Source organism: Coregonus clupeaformis, unplaced genomic scaffold (genome assembly GCF_020615455.1).
Source record: "Coregonus clupeaformis isolate EN_2021a unplaced genomic scaffold, ASM2061545v1 scaf0066, whole genome shotgun sequence".
Lineage (NCBI taxonomy): Eukaryota > Metazoa > Chordata > Actinopteri > Salmoniformes > Salmonidae > Coregonus > Coregonus clupeaformis.
Genome location: NW_025533521.1, coordinates 85,758 through 103,956, shown reverse-complemented (window position 1 = coordinate 103,956; position 18,199 = coordinate 85,758). Strand labels below are relative to the sequence as shown.

The 18,199-nt window shown below is 44.7% G+C and overlaps 1 protein-coding gene across 4 annotated transcripts in view; it reads right to left on the bottom strand.

Annotated features, from left to right (window-relative positions):
• Positions 1-18,199, bottom strand: part of LOC123483288 (probable helicase with zinc finger domain) — a 66,577-nt gene that overhangs the window by 31,200 nt on the left and 17,178 nt on the right. For all 4 annotated transcript variants that reach the window (XM_045212951.1, XM_045212954.1, XM_045212953.1 and 1 more), the window contains 9 exons: positions 17,852-18,119; positions 13,843-14,179; positions 11,210-11,340; positions 9,650-9,829; positions 8,469-8,570; positions 7,199-7,377; positions 4,165-4,283; positions 2,012-2,157; positions 1,126-1,273 (listed from right to left, as the gene is read on the bottom strand). In XM_045212951.1, the coding sequence (XP_045068886.1) occupies positions 1,126-1,273; positions 2,012-2,157; positions 4,165-4,283; positions 7,199-7,377; positions 8,469-8,570; positions 9,650-9,829; positions 11,210-11,340; positions 13,843-14,179; positions 17,852-18,119 (1,610 nt within the window). The remainder of the gene's footprint in view (positions 1-1,125; positions 1,274-2,011; positions 2,158-4,164; positions 4,284-7,198; positions 7,378-8,468; positions 8,571-9,649; positions 9,830-11,209; positions 11,341-13,842; positions 14,180-17,851; positions 18,120-18,199) is intronic.

The following is an 18,199-nucleotide window of genomic DNA, read 5'->3' as shown; positions in this document are numbered from 1 at the left end:
CAGTGTTTCTCATAGATCATGTCCAAAAACTGGCATCTCTCTGGGGTGACGTTTCCCCTAGGTACAGATCTAGGATCAGCTTCCCCTCCCCAATACTAGCCTTAACCATAAGTGGGGGAAATGCAAAACTGACCCAAGATCAGCGGCTAGGGGCAACTTCACCCTACTCCCCACTGACTACAAGGTGGCACGCTTTTTCATGGTCCTTCGAGCTGGATAGAAACATTTGTCCTGGAAGGCAGGGCGCCCATGTTGCCTCCAAACAAAAACCTTTTCATCCTCCATAGGTGTCAATTGAAACATTACAAGCTCAACGCAGGGGACATCAGTACATTTTAAATCAACTTGTTGCCACTTTTTATTAGTCGTCAAAGTACTTAACCAGGGCCTAAAACCCCCAAAGAGTAAGCAGAACTAAAGAGACGGCGGAAATGACTGCTGCTCAAAGGGCCTTTTCAGCCAAGGACGGAAAAAAACTAGGAGAATCCAGCGCAGACATCACATCAGCAGACATACAACAGGACACACACACTTAATCAAGGCAACCTAAACCTATGAGATTATGCTAATGTCCCGAGCCATTTGACACAGGTGCGGTATCATCAAAGGGAGGTAGGGTAATTCCTGTGGCGTCTATGACAGGTTGGCGCAGCGCTGTGATGGGAGCAGATCCAATTTAATTGGGCAGCTTCTGTCAAGCTTCTGTCAGCTGGGTTCAGGGGTCAACTTGGCGAGTTTCCCCTCAGATCTAGGAGAGGCACCTCTGACTGTCAAACTCAGTCCCTGGAGTGCCTGGTTTAAATGCTGGGCTTTCACAAGGAATTAGCATTTAGTGCCGGGTATTTTCCAAATACATGTCTGGTTGTGAAGCTCAGTAAATAATATGAGGCACAAGTAATACATTACAGTAATGTTGACTGCATGGGGTGTGTTTTGTCTGTGTGTGCATTTCAACTCAATTCCCTTGAATGATTCACCATTTAAATTCACCATGAACGCACTAATTCAATCAACACTCAATTCACCATGAACGCACTAATTCAATTCAATCAACATTCAATTCATTCTATCAATACAGTCCTAAGTCAGTGGTGTACAGGGAACTAAATGGTTTATGGTTTATACCTCGGCGTTGTTGTAGTAGGCCGTGCTGTTTTTCTCCTGGACGTCCTCGCCACGAGCCGTGAAGAAGGTCAGTGGGTAGAAGTCCTTGTGAGACGGCTGCTTCCCGCTGGCCATCAGTTTCCCGTCGTAGAACAGCTCTGACGTGTAGCTGAAGGTAGGGAGGGTTGGAGACTTAACATCAGTGGTCTTCACAAATGTCACAGTTGCAACAGGCGTCAGTTGAGAAAGGAATGGATGCATGGGCGTGCATTGTATATGGATACGGTTGCGTGCATTGCGGCTATTCTTCGACAATTGTGCCATCTCTTTGGATAGTTTTCCATTCCATACGGTCCTCGCCGTTCCTAGTGACTTTCGAGATTCTTGTAAAAAAATATGCATTCACAATGTTCTCCAAATGTAAATGTGTATGAGTGAAAAGCATTTGAACATCACAACTATATAAAATACCAAAACCACTTTAAAGTGGAGTAACCACTTCAAACCCATTGCGTAAGCTTCTTTCATAAACCACCACTTAAAACTTTCAGCATCCCCATCTGAGAATTGTTTAACACTGTGGTCATGGGACTCCGAGTGTACATTGGGCTTTTATGTATGTCAATAGCCAAGAGGGACTGTCAACTCTGTCAAGTCTTCTGCCTGCATAAAACCTCCCATTTGTAAATGATGTTGCAGAGTCGGGGTCAAATTCGATTTATTTAACAAATCAATACTTGGAGTCAAAGTATCGATATAATATCATCAAAAATATGTAACGATCAATTCCCCCCCCCCACTATTTTTTATTCATTTTTTATTCATGATGCGCTGACTGCACTCACCACCTCCTCCCCATCCTTCCCCTCCCACCCCCTCTTGGCGGCGTGATAGAGTTCACACCTACCTGATGATAGCTTCGTGGGAGCGGTAGTTTTCACAGAGCAGGATGCGGCAGGGGAACTCGGCTGGGTAGTGCTCGTACAGCCGGTCCAACAGCGACACATGCAGGTTCCGCTCTCGAGAAAACTCGCTGTACACAAACGGACTGAGCTGGAGGGAGGGAACGGGGAAAAGAGAGAGATGGAGGTAGAGAAGTAAGGGCAACCCTAAAACATTGAGTAAAATGCATCTTGAGTAACATACTCAATATATTTTTCGTTTGTTTCTTTTCAATTCAACAGGGATGTGCAGGTGACGATATAGCCTGACTGGAGTTTTGTATGTTCTGCATTTGTAGTCAATAAAACTGGAACTGTAAATGTTTAGTGGCAATATTTGGTTTGATCAAAATTCATTCTACATCTACTTTTGGTTTCAAATCATGTCCATTTGGCTAATGGAACAGACCGTCTTGCCGTACTCAAAAGACAACTTCTTCGACAGCTCATGTCATGTAGTCTGTGTACCTAACAATGCTCCAAATCAATGAGTTCCCGTCCAACCGAATCTAAATAAAATAGAAAATGTACCTGTGTCTCCAAAACCAAAGATGCCAGTATCTTATCATCAGTCGCTACATTTCTGCAGAGATGTTGTGCCATTAGCGTGATTTGTCAAGTTTCAAGTTTTATTAGTCGTATGTACAGGATACACATGGTATATAGACACTGTCCAACTAAATGCTTACTTGCAGGTTCCTTCGACAATGCAACAATAAGAAATAATAAAATAGTTAAAGTTAGCATAACACGTTGAGGTGCTCCGAAAAACATCCTCAACAGCACCTTTGATTAAGATACGCTAAAATACACACAACCCCCCCCCCCCAATAGCAATTACCTCTAATCTGACACAGGCTGAACTAGATTGTTTTGTGTTTGTGGTAATTTAGCTCCAGGTTGAACCTCCCAGTCTCTCAGGGGAAAAGTTCAGCCAGGCTTTTAAAGAGGCACACACAGTGAATAGAAGACCTGAAGTCAATAGGAGCCGAGGACCTTCATTCACTATTCTCAGCCTACTTCGTTCAGCCGAGAGACAAAACAACATCCCATAATGAACAGTGATAACAGACAGAATAGAGTAGGAGAGGGGGGAAAAAATCCTCCTTGGCAACAGACACGCAGCGTACAGACAAAGTGCAACAGATTAAGATGTAGAGGGAGAGAGAGCGAGAGAGAGAGGGGTAGACAGAAAGAGAGCGAGACAGAGAGAGAGAGAGCGAGAGAGAGAGGGGTAGACAGAAAGAGAGCGAGACAGAGAGAGAGAGAGAGAGCGAGAGAGAGGGGTAGACAGAAAGAGAGCGAGACAGAGAGAGAGAGAGAGAGCGAGAGAGAGAGGGGTAGACAGAAAGAGAGCGAGACAGAGAGAGAGAGAGCGAGAGAGAGAGGGGTAGACAGAAAGAGAGCGAGACAGAGAGAGAGAGAGCGAGAGAGAGAGGGGTAGACAGAAAGAGAGCGAGACAGAGAGAGAGCGCAAGAGAGAAAGAAAGCGACAGAGGAGAGGCAGGAGAGGAGAATTGAGCATTTGTCGAGGCGTTGTTCCTTCTGAGAAAGGTCGCAAGAAGGAGTAGAGAAAGAATTAAAACCGTTATCGCATGGTTAAACTCCCGCCAGGTATATTTGTCTACTGCCCACTCTTAATCCTTTCCTGTCGCACTCAATAAACACAATGTCCAGAACACAAAAAGAAACTGAAATAAGAGTAGTGTTCCACAAAGCTTGACTGACAGGGGGAGTTTACTTTAGGTTTGCCTCGTCTGACTGGACAATGAAAGGTAAACATGCTCTCTCTGCCAAGTTCTTTCTTTCCTCAGTCTGTTTCACTCACGGCCAATGTGAAGTTAGCCACAGGCTAACGACGGAGTCCAAAACACACGGAAATGTAAAGGACTTGGGGGATACACTGGTTTTTAATTGCTAGCTTGGCAAAGGACTACAGAACTCGGAGGTCATTTGCATGAGAGAATATGAGTAAGGCCGCAAGTTTTTCCACTACATGACCTGACCAAGAAAAACTCAAGGCCCTAAAAATTGAGTTACAGTGAGTTCGTTTCAAAAGGTCAGAGTTTGTTCAAACCAATGACATCATCATAAACCTCATCCTAAACCGCAGTTTTACCTGCATGTGGTCCCCAGCCAGCACAATGCGGGTGCTTTTGCTGGCAAGCGCGAAAGGCATGATGGTCTCACACTCCATGGCCTGGGCTGCCTCGTCCAATAGGATATGAGAGAAGATCCCTGCGGACACACAAGAACACAACAAACCATTTCAGTCACAGCACCGTTAGAGGACCCATTAATTACCATGAGGTGAGGATTCATTAGGCACCTTGAAACAAATGGTGCACGGGTCATTGCAGGCTAGCAAGGTCAAGACATCAGCAATGCATTGGTCTGTGGTGCTTATGGTGGATGCTATTAGTGATACCCAATGACACTTGTAACATCACAACCTCATTGGATAATGATTGATTTGATATTGTGTGGTATAGGTCTGCTATGTATAGTTTTGCAGTTTGGTCCTCTTGGATCGGGGTACAACGTTCCGATGTGTTGGTCTTAGTCGTTACTAGCGCCTTGTACTTTAAATATTAAAATTGACAAACGAACTCTCTAACCCCAAATAAACTATGACGAACGCTCTCATTTACTCTTCGTTCTGTAAACTTGTAGGCTTTACTTTCGATTCGCTTATTGTTCCAGCTCTTATTTTGTGTCTTGCCTGTCTGGTTTTGTGATTGCATCAACTAAACAAAAAAACACATTGGAGCAAAAAGGTGTATCTTCTGCCCCCTCTATCCATCTTCAACAGTAGCCCCTACAAACCAATGCTGGTTTTGCTGACGTTTGAAAGGGTTTGAGCGGTGGTATCCCTGATTTAAAATACTCAAACACTGCTCAGCCCATGAGGAGAAGGTTATGTACAGACAGTTAGTTTTTTCGTTTCTTGTCCGTCTGGCTTTGTGATTGAGTCGACAGCAAAAACAAACCAAAACACAGAAATAAAATAGAAAATGCGGGCTTGTCTTCTGCCCCATCTCTTTCCCTCCCTCAACTTCAGACAGCAGCCCCTATACACACTAAAGCTGGTATTGCAGACGTTTGAAAGGGATCGAGCGGTAACCCTGATTTAAAAAGGCTCAAACGCTGCTTGGCACATGAGGATGAAACGGCAGAGTAGAGGACTGTCGGAGCAGAGCAGGCAGGGAGAGGTGGAAGAAACAACCACCACAGGACAAGTGGAGACATACAGTATGATGGTGGAGAAACGGATCAATCGAGGCCATTGGAGGGTTTTCGTGGATTTTTCTTGAACTTTTGGTACTAGCATACTTCAGAATTAAAAAAACTGACAGGAGTGGAATGCATTCATGTTCTGTATAGTCCAAGGTCATATTACAATATTTATCTTTACAAAATCTTTTGCAAAATGCACGACAAAGTTTGTATTCATGTTGAGCGTTGGAACTGCAGTTGCACTTGAGCAAGAGACAAAATATAAAGCACATTCTACCATCTATTGTAGTAGGGTTATTTGCATATAGCACCCTGTATGTCAGTTAAGAGACTACAAAGACACCAAAGTACCATAACTTCACCTCCCATTGTCATACGAGTCATTATTAACAACATGCACTATAGGTGACCTCTAACCCCAGCCAAAGGTGAAGCTAGCACTACCGATCCCTGCTGCTCCACCCTCATAAATATGTAATGCAGCGCATAACGCACAGGAATGATGTACAATGATGTACATGGATAATTACATATGGGTCTGTAGTGTACCTCGAGGCTTGCCGTAAAAGAGGGAAGTAAGGCAGGTTCTGTTCTGTTTATGAGCGGGGCCAGGCGGACATGAATGGGGAGGACGGGCTGTAAATGCCATTCGGGGCCGTCCAAAAACCAGGGGCCAAATTGCATTTCCATACCCGCTATCCATCATATGTCTAACGATGGCCGTGGAATTTGGCCTGAACTGGGGGAGGAAAGAGAGCACTGGGGGGGGGTGCGGTGGTGTTAGGAGGTAGACTATTTAGGAGTCAAATGTAGTTCTAGGAGACAAATGTAATTCTCTCGGTCATCTCACACATACACAGACAAACCACAGGCTGCCAAAAGCCTGGCCCATAGAGAAGAGGAGATGGAAAAAGCCAAAACAAAAAAAAGATAAGAGTCAAAGCAACCTGTTCGACGTGTGTACAGCATTAGTGATTTGTTATCACTACAAAAGGTGCGTGGGGCTCCCAATTGCCTCATTTGTCGGCGGTTTTCATCAACGCCGAGCGTGGGAGATAGATGAAACGCAAGGGGGGGCCTAATAATGTAAAGTGCATTGGAAACAGGCAGATGGTGTTCCTAAGCAACAGACAAAGCCCCCCGCTGACACATTAGAGACGGTTATTAGCTTGTTGCTGACAAATTGGTTTTTGTTTTCACCATCCTCTCTCTGCCATGCAGTCTCCTGGCGTTACGGGGAAGGCGTGGCGGCTGATCAAAAGACGCGTTGGGGCGGGTTTGAGATGTGTGATGTAGCTACATCTCGGTAGGTGGGTGTTGGGATCGTTTAAAGGCCCTGTTGTCATTCTGTTAACTTTATGAGCTTGTTAAAACAAAACTGCTTGTTAAATGCATAACATTTGCATGTAGCCTAAGCCGTCTTAACAAGCAGTTTGCAGTTGCACCGCTCACTTAGGTTCATTTAAAGGCTTTTACAGTATGTTCCTAGCTATACAGCTCCTTGTATCAAATAGTTATAGCACCAGTGTATGCTACGTTTGCTGTATATGCTACATTAGCTATGTGCTACGTTAGCTGTGTATTCCATGTTGATTAATGTGGCTATACAGCTCAACGTATCAAGTCATTGTAGCACCAGTGTATGCTATGTTAGCTATGTATGCTACCTTATCTATGTGCTACGTTAGCGGTGTATGCTATGTTATCTGCGTATGCCATGTTATCTGTGTATGCTACGTTACCTGTGTATTCCTATTATGTTAGCAGTTAGCAATCCAAGCACCAGTACAGTATATGCTGCTACATTAGCCATATTTGCTACGTTAAGCAGTTAGCAAACCAAGCACCTGTGTATTCTACGTAAGCTGTGTATGCTACATTGAGTAGATATGCTATGTCAGCGGTTAGCCACTCACCTGGCTCCAGGTCCAGCTGGCAGAGGTACTGGGAGGTACTGAGGGTGACCACCACCACGCGGTGCCTGAGGATGTCCTCCCTCTCGGGCATCTGGAAAGTGTACTGTGTGTTAGAGATCAAACAGTACTGCTGCACCAACGGGTGGACAGTCTTCACCCAGCGGTTCCTGAAGTATACCCTGGGGATAGAGAGAGGACACAGTGGGATGGTTAATTCCAGACAAACTGGGCTGACAAATCAATAGCAACCGATACATATTAACGTTGAGAAGTATCCATTTACTGGTTTTAATACGATGGGATTTTTTATTTATTTTACATTTCTATTACTCTACTTGCAATTGACAAGTAGAGACACAAATCAGCAACATCTAAACTTTTTATACTTTTAGCATTTTGCAACTGTCCTGACATTTTCATATCACTCCATTGGTTGTATCGTCTCATTCCTTATGGGATTTTGTGCCTCGACAGGATTTAGCTGACCTAAAGAACTGTCTGTGTATCGCCTTCAGCATGTACACTTATGGCCTTCTCACTTGGCTAAGCACACAAAGCCCCGGGAGAAATTGGCTGATCGCCCAATTACATGGCGATTACAGTGGGATTCCCAACACAGCCCTTGGTATCAGGCCATCAGTCAAGCGTAACAAGTCATTTGTTCCCCCTGCAGGGCCTTCACTGCCACATGGAGTCTGGCTAGAAGTCAGGGATACATTTTTATTTTGTTGGGGGGCTGGATTACAGTTACTGTGATTAGAAGTCACTGAAGCACTAGTCGAGGGAAGGAGATTGAGTGTAGGGGAGAAAGGGAGGAATATAGGAGTCTTTATGTCACAGCTGCTGTGTTGTGGGGCCAGGACACATCTCCTCAGAAAGATTGAGGTCTGCCAAGCTCACTGCCATAAGGCAACCGCTGTTCCGTTCCACTGCACCTCTAACCTCAACGATGTGGATGGATCAAGCTGATCATTGGTTTTGACTGCGATTCCATGCAACTATGAGTGGATTTGGGTTTGTTGATGTCTCAGGCAGCAGTGAGAACTGAATGGCCGAAAGCACACTGTTCACAAGAGGTGGGGATTGATTTCAGGCGGCAGACATGTTCCTTTAAAGATGTGTAAGCAATGAACTCTCAAGGTTGGGTACTGGTACAGCAAAAAATGATGAATATCTTGGAATAAAGCAAGTATTGCATTGTATTGTTTCTTATGAGGGTCTCAGTGTTCTGAAGAGGTGCTGCCCTTGTAGAGTGTTTGTAGACCCTTACCTGAGAGGTCTTGCATGCGCGTTGCCAGCTTCTACATATGGATGAAGGTAGTCCTTTATGTACAGGTCAGCCGCACTGTTGGAATGGGTGCAAATGAGGACCCTGCAGAAAAAAAAGGGGACAAATGTGTCAGGACTTAAGAGATCTTGACCAAATAAATATGGCCAGGAGATTCTGTTGACCATGTGATCTGACCAAGGAAAAACTGCAGGCCCTAATAATAAGGACAAGTAGGTATGTCAGAGAATCATTGACTAGAAGTGACATAACACCGACTGTTTCTACTTTGAGGCAATACTGACAATTCTAGGACATTCATTTTGAAGTGAACATGTTAACACATCCCTTAAAACAGCGTTGCAGGAACGTTGTGCACTTGACCGTGGACTGAATGTTCATATTTCTCAGAATGTTAACATGATGAACAACTGTCTATAGGGGTCAATCACCCTCCTTGTATCTGCTTTTAAAACATCCATAATTCATTCCCACCATATAATATTTAACATATTCAGTTGGAAAGTTTCAGATGAATATTGCATTCCTACACATTTTTTCAGAACATATTTTTTTATTATGTATGAAGGCTTTATAAAATAAAAAAACATCTTATGTTCAAGGCCAAATGCCACAATGTATTGTATATTTTTTTTTATAAAAACGCAGGAAACATTGTCATTTCCTATTTTTACACCAGCCAATATCATTTCCTGTCAGCGTCTCGCCGTACTAACAAGAGAATGAGTAAAAAGTGGAAGAGCGGGAACCTTCTGGGCATTTTGCATTCTATTACAACAAGGCATTCTGTTGGAACAGACTTCACAGGCCGTTGTAACGACAATTCAGTTGAACACAACATGGTTCACTTGAATGGAGATTGCGGAGCAACATGGTCTTCGATTTGTCATTCAATCATCCAAACACAATCAACCAAACAATCGCTGTCTCAATCCCAATCGACTGACATTTGCATAACCCACACACATCCCCCAATTGCCTTCAGTGACACATTCTGATTGGAAGATACACCCAACTTGACAATGTCACCCGGAGTGTTTTCTTAACTAAATGTCAACTCCAAGGCTGCCGGTTGCCCCAGCAGCAGCAGTAACCTTGCCCTTTCGCCCTTTTAGAGCGACCCGTCTGGCCGTAGCGGTGTTGGCGTGTGGTGCCCGCCTCACCTGCTGTCGTCCTGCCTGAGGATGTGCTTGACGGCCTGTGCCAGGGTGAAGGTCTTGCCCGTGCCGTAGGGCCCGATGATGAGCACAGGGGGCAGGGGGATGGTGAGAGGCGTGGTGATGGCCAGGATGGCCTCCTTCTGCTTGGCGTTTAGCCGCGGGTCCAGCTGCTCGTCCCACTGCCTGCAGGGTGGGAGAGAGAGAGGGGATGAGATTCACATTGAAACTAAGTCGATTAGTTTGCTGGCTGGCTCACAAGCAGCATCGCTCATGGGGTCCCTAACAAGGAGGGAACATAGATCCACACACACACACAGCCATATTTACACACCAAACCCCACTTGCACACCCTCTTAAGTGTGATAAACCGTGGGCCAGTCTCCCAGTATCCCGGTCCTCATTAGAAAGCACTGGCCCAATGGAGCTGAACAGACGCCCAGTCGATCGTATACAGGCCGTGCTAAAGGCAGCTGTAAGCACCGTGATGGGGCTGTGAATAGGTAGGGCAGAAGGATGGGTTCAGAGGTCAGTGGGGATGAATGGAGAGCCAGGTCAGGGTTTAAGCTGAGCTGGGAGGCCCACCCACAGAGTAATGAGGTCTGAAAAGGGGTGAGGACTCTCAAGGTCTTGGTATGGCTGGCTGGTGAGGCTGATCAAAAGCATTGTGTATGGGTGGTGAAACAAACAGACACAGGGTGCACAGCTGGTCTGAGAAACCCAGACACAGGAGACAAGTGCATTGGCGCTGGCCAAATAGTTTATTCACGACCAATCAACATGGCAGTCAATAGTCCCCATGCAGTCAGGCAAGGCAGGGGCTTTGTTCGGCCTACATAACTAGTGACAAGCAAGATAACCTACGTATTCTAACAGGCAACACTTTCCATATTATTTAAAACCCATTTTTAATACCACTTATTCTCATACAATTATTTTAATGATGTGAAGCACACATGGACCCATAGTATTTACGAACTTTATCCAAAGCTGGTTATTGCCATATGGAGCTAGTTTAGGAGGTGATTTTCCTAATAAACATCGTCAAAAGTTACAGCGCATTAAAACTTTAATCAAAGCCTATACAGTGTCAATCATATTCAGGAAACCAGATAAATTAATTATTTGGAAGCAAAGGATTAGTCTTGACAGTTGACTCTTGGGTTCTTGTCAATAAAGATTAATCTCTGACTTTAGACGAGATATCTAAAGCCGGTAGAACTGACAGCTTTTCAAAATGGCCGCCTAGTCAGCGAGGGCAGCTAGTCTCGGTCACCTTTCTCAACTTCATTCCGGTGTGAACGTATTAGCGAAGGTAATTTATCAAGCATGTTTTAGGGAGACTTCTGTATTTAACCTAAAGGAGTATGCAAGCTAGAATAACATTTTACACACACACACACGTAGGTTATTGCATAATCTTTATTGAAAAAATGTCCTCTGCCAAAATTCATGTCAAAACCTCACATGGATCGATGGGGGTGAGTAAGGGGACTGTTGGTACCCGTTGGGGCTACAGGAATGGTGTGTGTGTGTGTGTGTGTGTGTGTGTGTGTGTGTGTGTACCTGTTGGGGCTCCAGGGGATGGTGGGAGTAAGGCTGGCGTCTGGGAACAGGATGCCATTGTCTTTGATGCGGTCCAGAGCATAGTGCATCTCACACAGGGGCAGGCGGTTCAACTGGAACTGCAACTCCACCTGGGTCAGAGGGGAACACAGGAGTGGTCACTCATGGACGATCAGAAGACAGAGGTGGTCTCGGTCAGTCGTCAGACGGTCAGGAGCAGTCAGTGTTGTGGTCACTCATTTATGTCACTCAAACCAAGTGTTTTGAGTGACTAAATAAAGATCCAGTTTAGAGGAGAGGAGAGGCTGGAAACAAGTGGCTCTGAACAAAAGCACTCTCACATATTACTCAATGGCCTATCATCAATAAATGCAATGCTAAGATGGTTGTTACTCCTTTTCATGGACGGGGCAACCATTTATAGGGCCCTATAAAATCCTGTTTCAGTTTTTTTCTCCAGGTTTTCGCTCTCAAAATCACTTTTTTATATATAAAAACAACTAAATTGGATCTTTGAAGTCCACAACAATACTTAAATCACATCAAGATACCACTTGAGGTCTGGAAAAAAATTGCGAAATTTAGATTTTTGGGGTGTAGTCACCCTTTAATTCCAGTGTGCACCTTGGAAAGGCTGTTGTTTAGAAATGTTTTTGTAGTGCACATGTGATGGTAGAGTTTCCAAAACAAATAACCACTGGATTGGTGCAAATAACCATGATATTCTGTCAGGTAGGCATAGGCTACTTTGTATAACTAACATTTAACTGAGAAGGTTCTTGGGAAAGCCTTTCCATCTACCAGAATCCTTTCTATACCATCATCGCTAACAGCTACATATAGCGGTAGATACACCGCACACACAGACGTGGAATTCTCATTGCCTTTTCAGAAAGTTGCAGGAAATACGAATCACTGATGCATTCTGTTCATGTCTGATGATAAACTTGAGCAAATTAACTAACTTTCAATACATTTAGTTGATTCCCTACTAAGTTCAATATGTTTTTTGAATACTGTTTAATTCCATTTTAATGTCTGGATTCTGTGATTCCGTCCGTGTTCTCCGCATCGCAGATTTTATGTGGCCCTAGTGTAGTTACCCTTTAATTCTATTGCACACATAGAAAGAGGCTGGAGATGTTTTTGAGGCGCACATGTAATGGCAGAATTTGCTAAACAAATAAGCAAATAATCATGATATCATTCTGCCAGTTAAGCATAGGCTACTTTGTACTTAACATTTAATTGAGAAGGCTTTTGGGAAAGCCTTTCCATCTACCAGAAGAGTTTTCATTAGCATCATCGCTAACAGCTACATATAGTGGAAGCTGCGCTCAATGCAACATACAAGTTCAAAAATGGTTTTTATATTGTTGAATTCCGTTTTATTGTCTGGATTCCATCCCTACATTTGTTCCTTATATGGGGTCAGTCTGCTTGGCACTGGCAATCAAGGCTCTTCGTTGATAACTAGAGAGGCTAGGGGGCACATTCTCCCCCTGACAAACTTCTGTTTAATTTCATAATAGCATGGGTTTCCACCGGGTGGCTAGATAGCTAGCTTTAATTCCCCCATCGCCACGGGCCCTGTCCTAATCACTTAGCCAGACATGAGCTGCTAACAGGTACAGAGGCCAGCAGTAAAGTGTGGAGAAAGAGGAATAAAGAAGGAAACCAAAAAAGCGAGGGAGGAGAGAGCAAGAGAGAGAGCAAGAGAGTGACAGAGAGAAAGGAAGCGAGAGAGAGGGGGATGTAAGAGAAAAAAATTACAATAAAAACATTGAGGGGAGAGAGAAATTCAAAAAGGCAAAAGGATAATAACAGAAAGACCAAGAGATAGAAAGACACGTGCAACCAAGCGGCACTCTCCAAAACATGACGGACAGATTATATTCCCAGCAACAGGCTTGTTTGGATAATTGCACATGCCCGGGCCTCGTTTTCCCCACCAGCCAATCATTCACACCGGCGAGAAAGATCAGCCTTCAGCCGCCACTGGGCAAAGTAATCTAGATCTCTCGCCGCGCTGGCAGAGTGCAATTTTCCCTGGATAGCCAGCCTTACCTTCGACGGCGCTAACCTTTGTGAAGTGGTAATCGATACGGGGACCTTTCACCCTGAGAGTTTGCTTTCGCTAAAGCATCAGACGTTGGAGAGGTGGAGGTGAGGCTTTCATTAATGATTTCTCAGCTCTCAAATGGTAGAGGACACAATGGAATGGGAGATTGGCCCTGGGCTGAAAGAAGGATGGGGTGGTGGGCCTTTTGGGGGTTGAAACCATTCACCTGACTCATAGAATAGTTTCTATGCCACCTCCTCTGACAGTGGTGACATGGGACATAAACAAGCTTCTCGAGGCTGACGCCATGTCAAGGAAGATGACCTCCCCCGTGGTGTGATTATATGTTGTATTGAACTACACATAATGGCATTGACGCCATACTGGACTTTGGATCCTTTTATCCAATAACCTACCCACAAAAAAAATGGAAAACACTTATTGTGGCAGCTGCCATTTTTTAAGTCTCAGATGAAAAATAAATGATCTATTCTAACCAATCAACTCCTCTGTAGCCACTTGTTGCTAGGTCAATCACACAGTGTTATCCAATGGCGTATTTGGTCCGTACCTGCAGTTCCCTATCAGGTATCAACCCCAGCTCCTCGCAGCAGTCCTTGCATATCCGCAGGAAGATGTAGTCCTTGGTCTTCTCTTCGATGCAGGCCTCGTAGACCCGCTCCTTGACCCCCGGGGGCTGGCTGCACCACTCCTGGCGGGCCAGGGGCAGCAGCAAGACTGAGTTAACCTTGGTCATGACTAGGCGGCCCGCCAGCGTGTCCTCCGACAGCGTCTCCGTCAGCTTGAAGCGGGCGAAGAGCTGCCCGTTCTGGGCGTACTTGGCGCCACCCGAGATGCCCGTCAGCATGAAGCTGGTGACCAGCTGGAGGTTGACTTTGATGTTGAACCTGGTGGGAGAGGAGAGTTAGCGTCATTAGCCAGAAATGAGGCTAGGAATGGGAGCCTTAGCACTGCTAGAAAACGCTAATGTGACTGATGAGAGGGGAGACATGCGGAGAGTGGGCCTAAGCGAAGTTAGCCAGAAATGGACATTAGCATTGTTATCCAATGCTGAGGCAACTTTGATGTTGAACTTGGGAGGGGAGAGAGTAGCAAAGATAGCTAGCAATGAAATGGGACTGGACTGGAGTTGTCACGTCAAGATATGCACCATGTTTAACTGGAATAAGGTTGAATCTCTTTACTTCCAGAAATGTGACCTTTTCACATTCATTTAAATGCAAACAGTAGTTGTTGTTATCCACAGAGGGCCTAACTTTGCCATATGGTTTACAGGGCAAACTTTTTTCCCGGAGGCATTCACATAGACAGCTGTTAGTGGTAGAAACCTGTTTGCGTTGGGAAGAATGATCTTTGTTTGGCATGGAAATCTACCAATTCATCACTTGCTATTTCAGCAGAGTGGCAAAACTGACTTGGACCATATGTTTGTCAGCTTTGGGAATCCCTTAGGTAAGCTAGGGACCTTAATTAGACAGCATTGCAGATTGATTGTTGAATGACCATTTGTTTGGGGAGAAAGAGGACACTGGAGTTGGGCCAAGTAGTCATGGGTTGTTCATGGACAGCCAAAATAATTTCAAGAGTTCAACATCTCTTATCAAGACAGCAATACTGTGAGGGTATTGACGTATCTGCTAAATGACGTAAATGTAAATGTAAATGTATTTGACAGGGACATTAGACTATATTATAGTATTATTGATACAATATTCATATTTGTATTATATAGCCTATTATTGTGTATTATTAATTACAGTACATTCGGAAAGTATTCAGACCCCTTGACTTTTAACATTTTGTTACGTTTCAGCCTTATTCTAAAATAGATTAAATATTTTTTTTCCCTCAATCTACACACAATACCCCATAATGACAAAGCGAAAACAGGTTTTTAGACATTTTAGAAAATGTATTAAAAATAAACTGAAATACCTTATTTACATAAGTATTCAGACCCTTTGTTGAGACTCGAAATTGAGCTCAGGTGCATCCGGTTTCCATTGATCATCCTTGAGATGTTTCTACAACTTGATTGGAGTCCACCTGTGCTAAATTCAATTGATTGGACATGATTTCAAAAGGCACAAACCTGTCTATATAAAGGTCCCACAGTTGACATTTGATGTCAGAGAAAAAAAACAGCCATGAGGTCGAAGGAATTGTCAGTAGAGCATAGATCTGAGGAAGGGTACCAGAAAATGTATGCAGCATTGAAGGTCCCCAAGAACACAGTGGCCTCCATCATTCTTAAATGGAAAAACCAAGACTCTTCCTAGAGCTGGCCGCCCGGCCAAACTGAGCAATTGGGGGAGAAGGGCCGTGGTCAGGGAGGTGACCAAGAACCCGATGGTCACTCTAACAGAGCTCCAGAGTTCCTCTGTAAAGATATTAATAATAATAATTAGTCATTTAGCAGACGCTCGTATCCAGAGCGACTTACAGGAGCAATTAGGGTTAAGTGCCTTGCTCAAGGGCACATCGACATATTTTTCACCTAGTCGGCTCGGGGATTAGAACCAGCGACCTTTCGGTTACTGGCACAACGCTCTTAACCACTAAGCTACCTGCCGCCCTATGGGAGAACCTTCCAGATGGACAACCATCTCTGCAGCACTCCACCAATCAGGCCTTTATGGTAGAGTGGCCAGACGGAAGCCACTCCTCAGTAAAAGGCACATGACAGCCTGCTTGGAGTTTGCCAAAAAGGCACCTAAAGGACTCTATGACCATGAGAAAACAAGATTCTCTGGTCTGATGAAACCAAGATTGAACTCTTTGGCTTGAATGCCAAGCGTCACGTCTGGAGGAAACCTGGCACCATCCCTACGGTGAAGCATTGGGGTGGCAGAATTATGCTGTGGGGATGTTTTTCAGCGGCAGGGACTGGGAGACTAGTCAGGATCGAGGGAAAGATGAACGGAGCAAAGTACAGAGAGATCCTTGATGAAAACCTGCTCCAGGGCGATCAGGACCTCAGACTGGGGTGAAGGTTCACCTTCCAACAGGACAACGACCCTAAGCACACAGCCAAGACAATGCAGGAGTGGCTTCAGGACAAGTCTCTGAATGTCCTTGAGTGGCCCAGCCAGAGACTGGACTTGAACCCGATTGAACATCTCTGGAAAGACCTGAAAAAAGCTGTGCAGCGACACTCCCCATCCAACCTGACAGAGCTTGAGAGGATCTGCAGAGAGAAATGGGAGAAACTCCCCAAATACAGGTGTGCCAAGCTTGCAACGTCAGACCCAGGAAGACTCTATGCTGTAATCGCTGCCAAAGGTGCTTCAACAAAGTACTGAGTAAAGGGTCTGAATACTTATGTAAATGTGATATTTCAGTTTTTTTATTTTGTATAAATTTGCTAACATTTCTACAAACCTGTTTTTGCTTTGTCATTGTGGGGTATTGTGTGTAGATTGATGAGCGGGGAAAAAACAATTTAATAAATGTTTGAATAAGGCTAACGTAACAAAATGTGGAAAAAGTCAAGGAGTCTGAATTTTTCCAAATGCACGGTATATTGTAAAGTATTATATAGTCTGTATTGAATCAGATAAGCATGTATACAAAGCCAGAAATTCACAGGTCCTGGATCAGATTATTCTGATGAACAGTCACCTTGAAGAACACCCCACGAAGCCACACTTCCCGGACACAGATTAAGTCCTGGACATAAAAACACTTTAAAATGGAGAATCTCCATAGAACATGCTTCTTGTCCAGGACTCAGCTTAATCTGTTTCCGGGAAACCGGCCCTCAATGGTAAATTTGATGATTGAGAAGAATCCATCATTCCACAGCCCCAGGCAAATGACAAAAAACTGTGATGAGGGGGACCAGTGAAGAAGTGGGGGAGGGGGAGAGCAACCCTGGTTACTTCCACTCGGTTGACTGAGCGAAGGCTTGGGGGCCTTTGATTCGGTCTTAATCAGGGTTGGATTGCTGTAATAACCTGGTCTCCTTCTCACCTTCCACTGAGGAGAGTAGCAGGTGCCGAATTACAGGGGGGGGTTTGGGGAGGCCCTCCTTTTATACACAATAAATTACTTCTGTTCTAAAACACATTTCCAGCTCTGGGGAAATCTCTGGGGATGCCGAGGAGATATGCATTATTAAAAGGGCTTTAGCTGTGTGCCTGGCCACGTGTGTAGTGTACACACACACACACACACACACACACACACACACACACAGGAAACCCCTTTTACTGTGGAAGATCGACTCTGACACCTTGTGGTGGGCCACAATCTCACAGACCTCCACTCAATCCATACTGTTGCTCCATATTGTCTACACACTACGGTATATAAAACATTACACTAAATGTCTAATCGCAGGTATCAAGAGGTGTGACTGACTAAACCTCAATAAAAGGACCACTAAAGGACCAACCCATCCGAGAAAATACAGAATCAAAATCAGTACACACTCGTTACAATTAAGCACTATTTAAAAAGTGTATTTTTAGCAATAAAATCCATTGTCAGTGGTTGACGGTCTTCAGAATAGGACTGATTGGAAACAAAAGACTTCAACAACAGAGGCTCTCACTCACTTGCTGACTTCTTTGTACTGGGCGATCTCCTCGATGTAGAGCAGGTCGTGCAGGCGGGCCTGGTAGTTGTCCCGGGTCAGGGTCTTGTCCAGCACCGACTGGGTGAAGAGCTGGTCGGCCGACAGGGGGATCTGGTATCGGGCCAGCAGGCTGCGGTCCAGGTCCACCGTCTCATTGGGGCTGAACTCCACGATGGTCTTGCAGGACGGGTCCCAGCGCTTGGCCGTCATCAGGAGCTGCTGCCTGGCTTGCATCAGGTGCTCCAGGTCTGGAGAGCGGAGGGTTTATTGTGAAAACCACACCTTCCAACATTAATATTGACACTTGAGCATGAGGGTTATAGGGAAA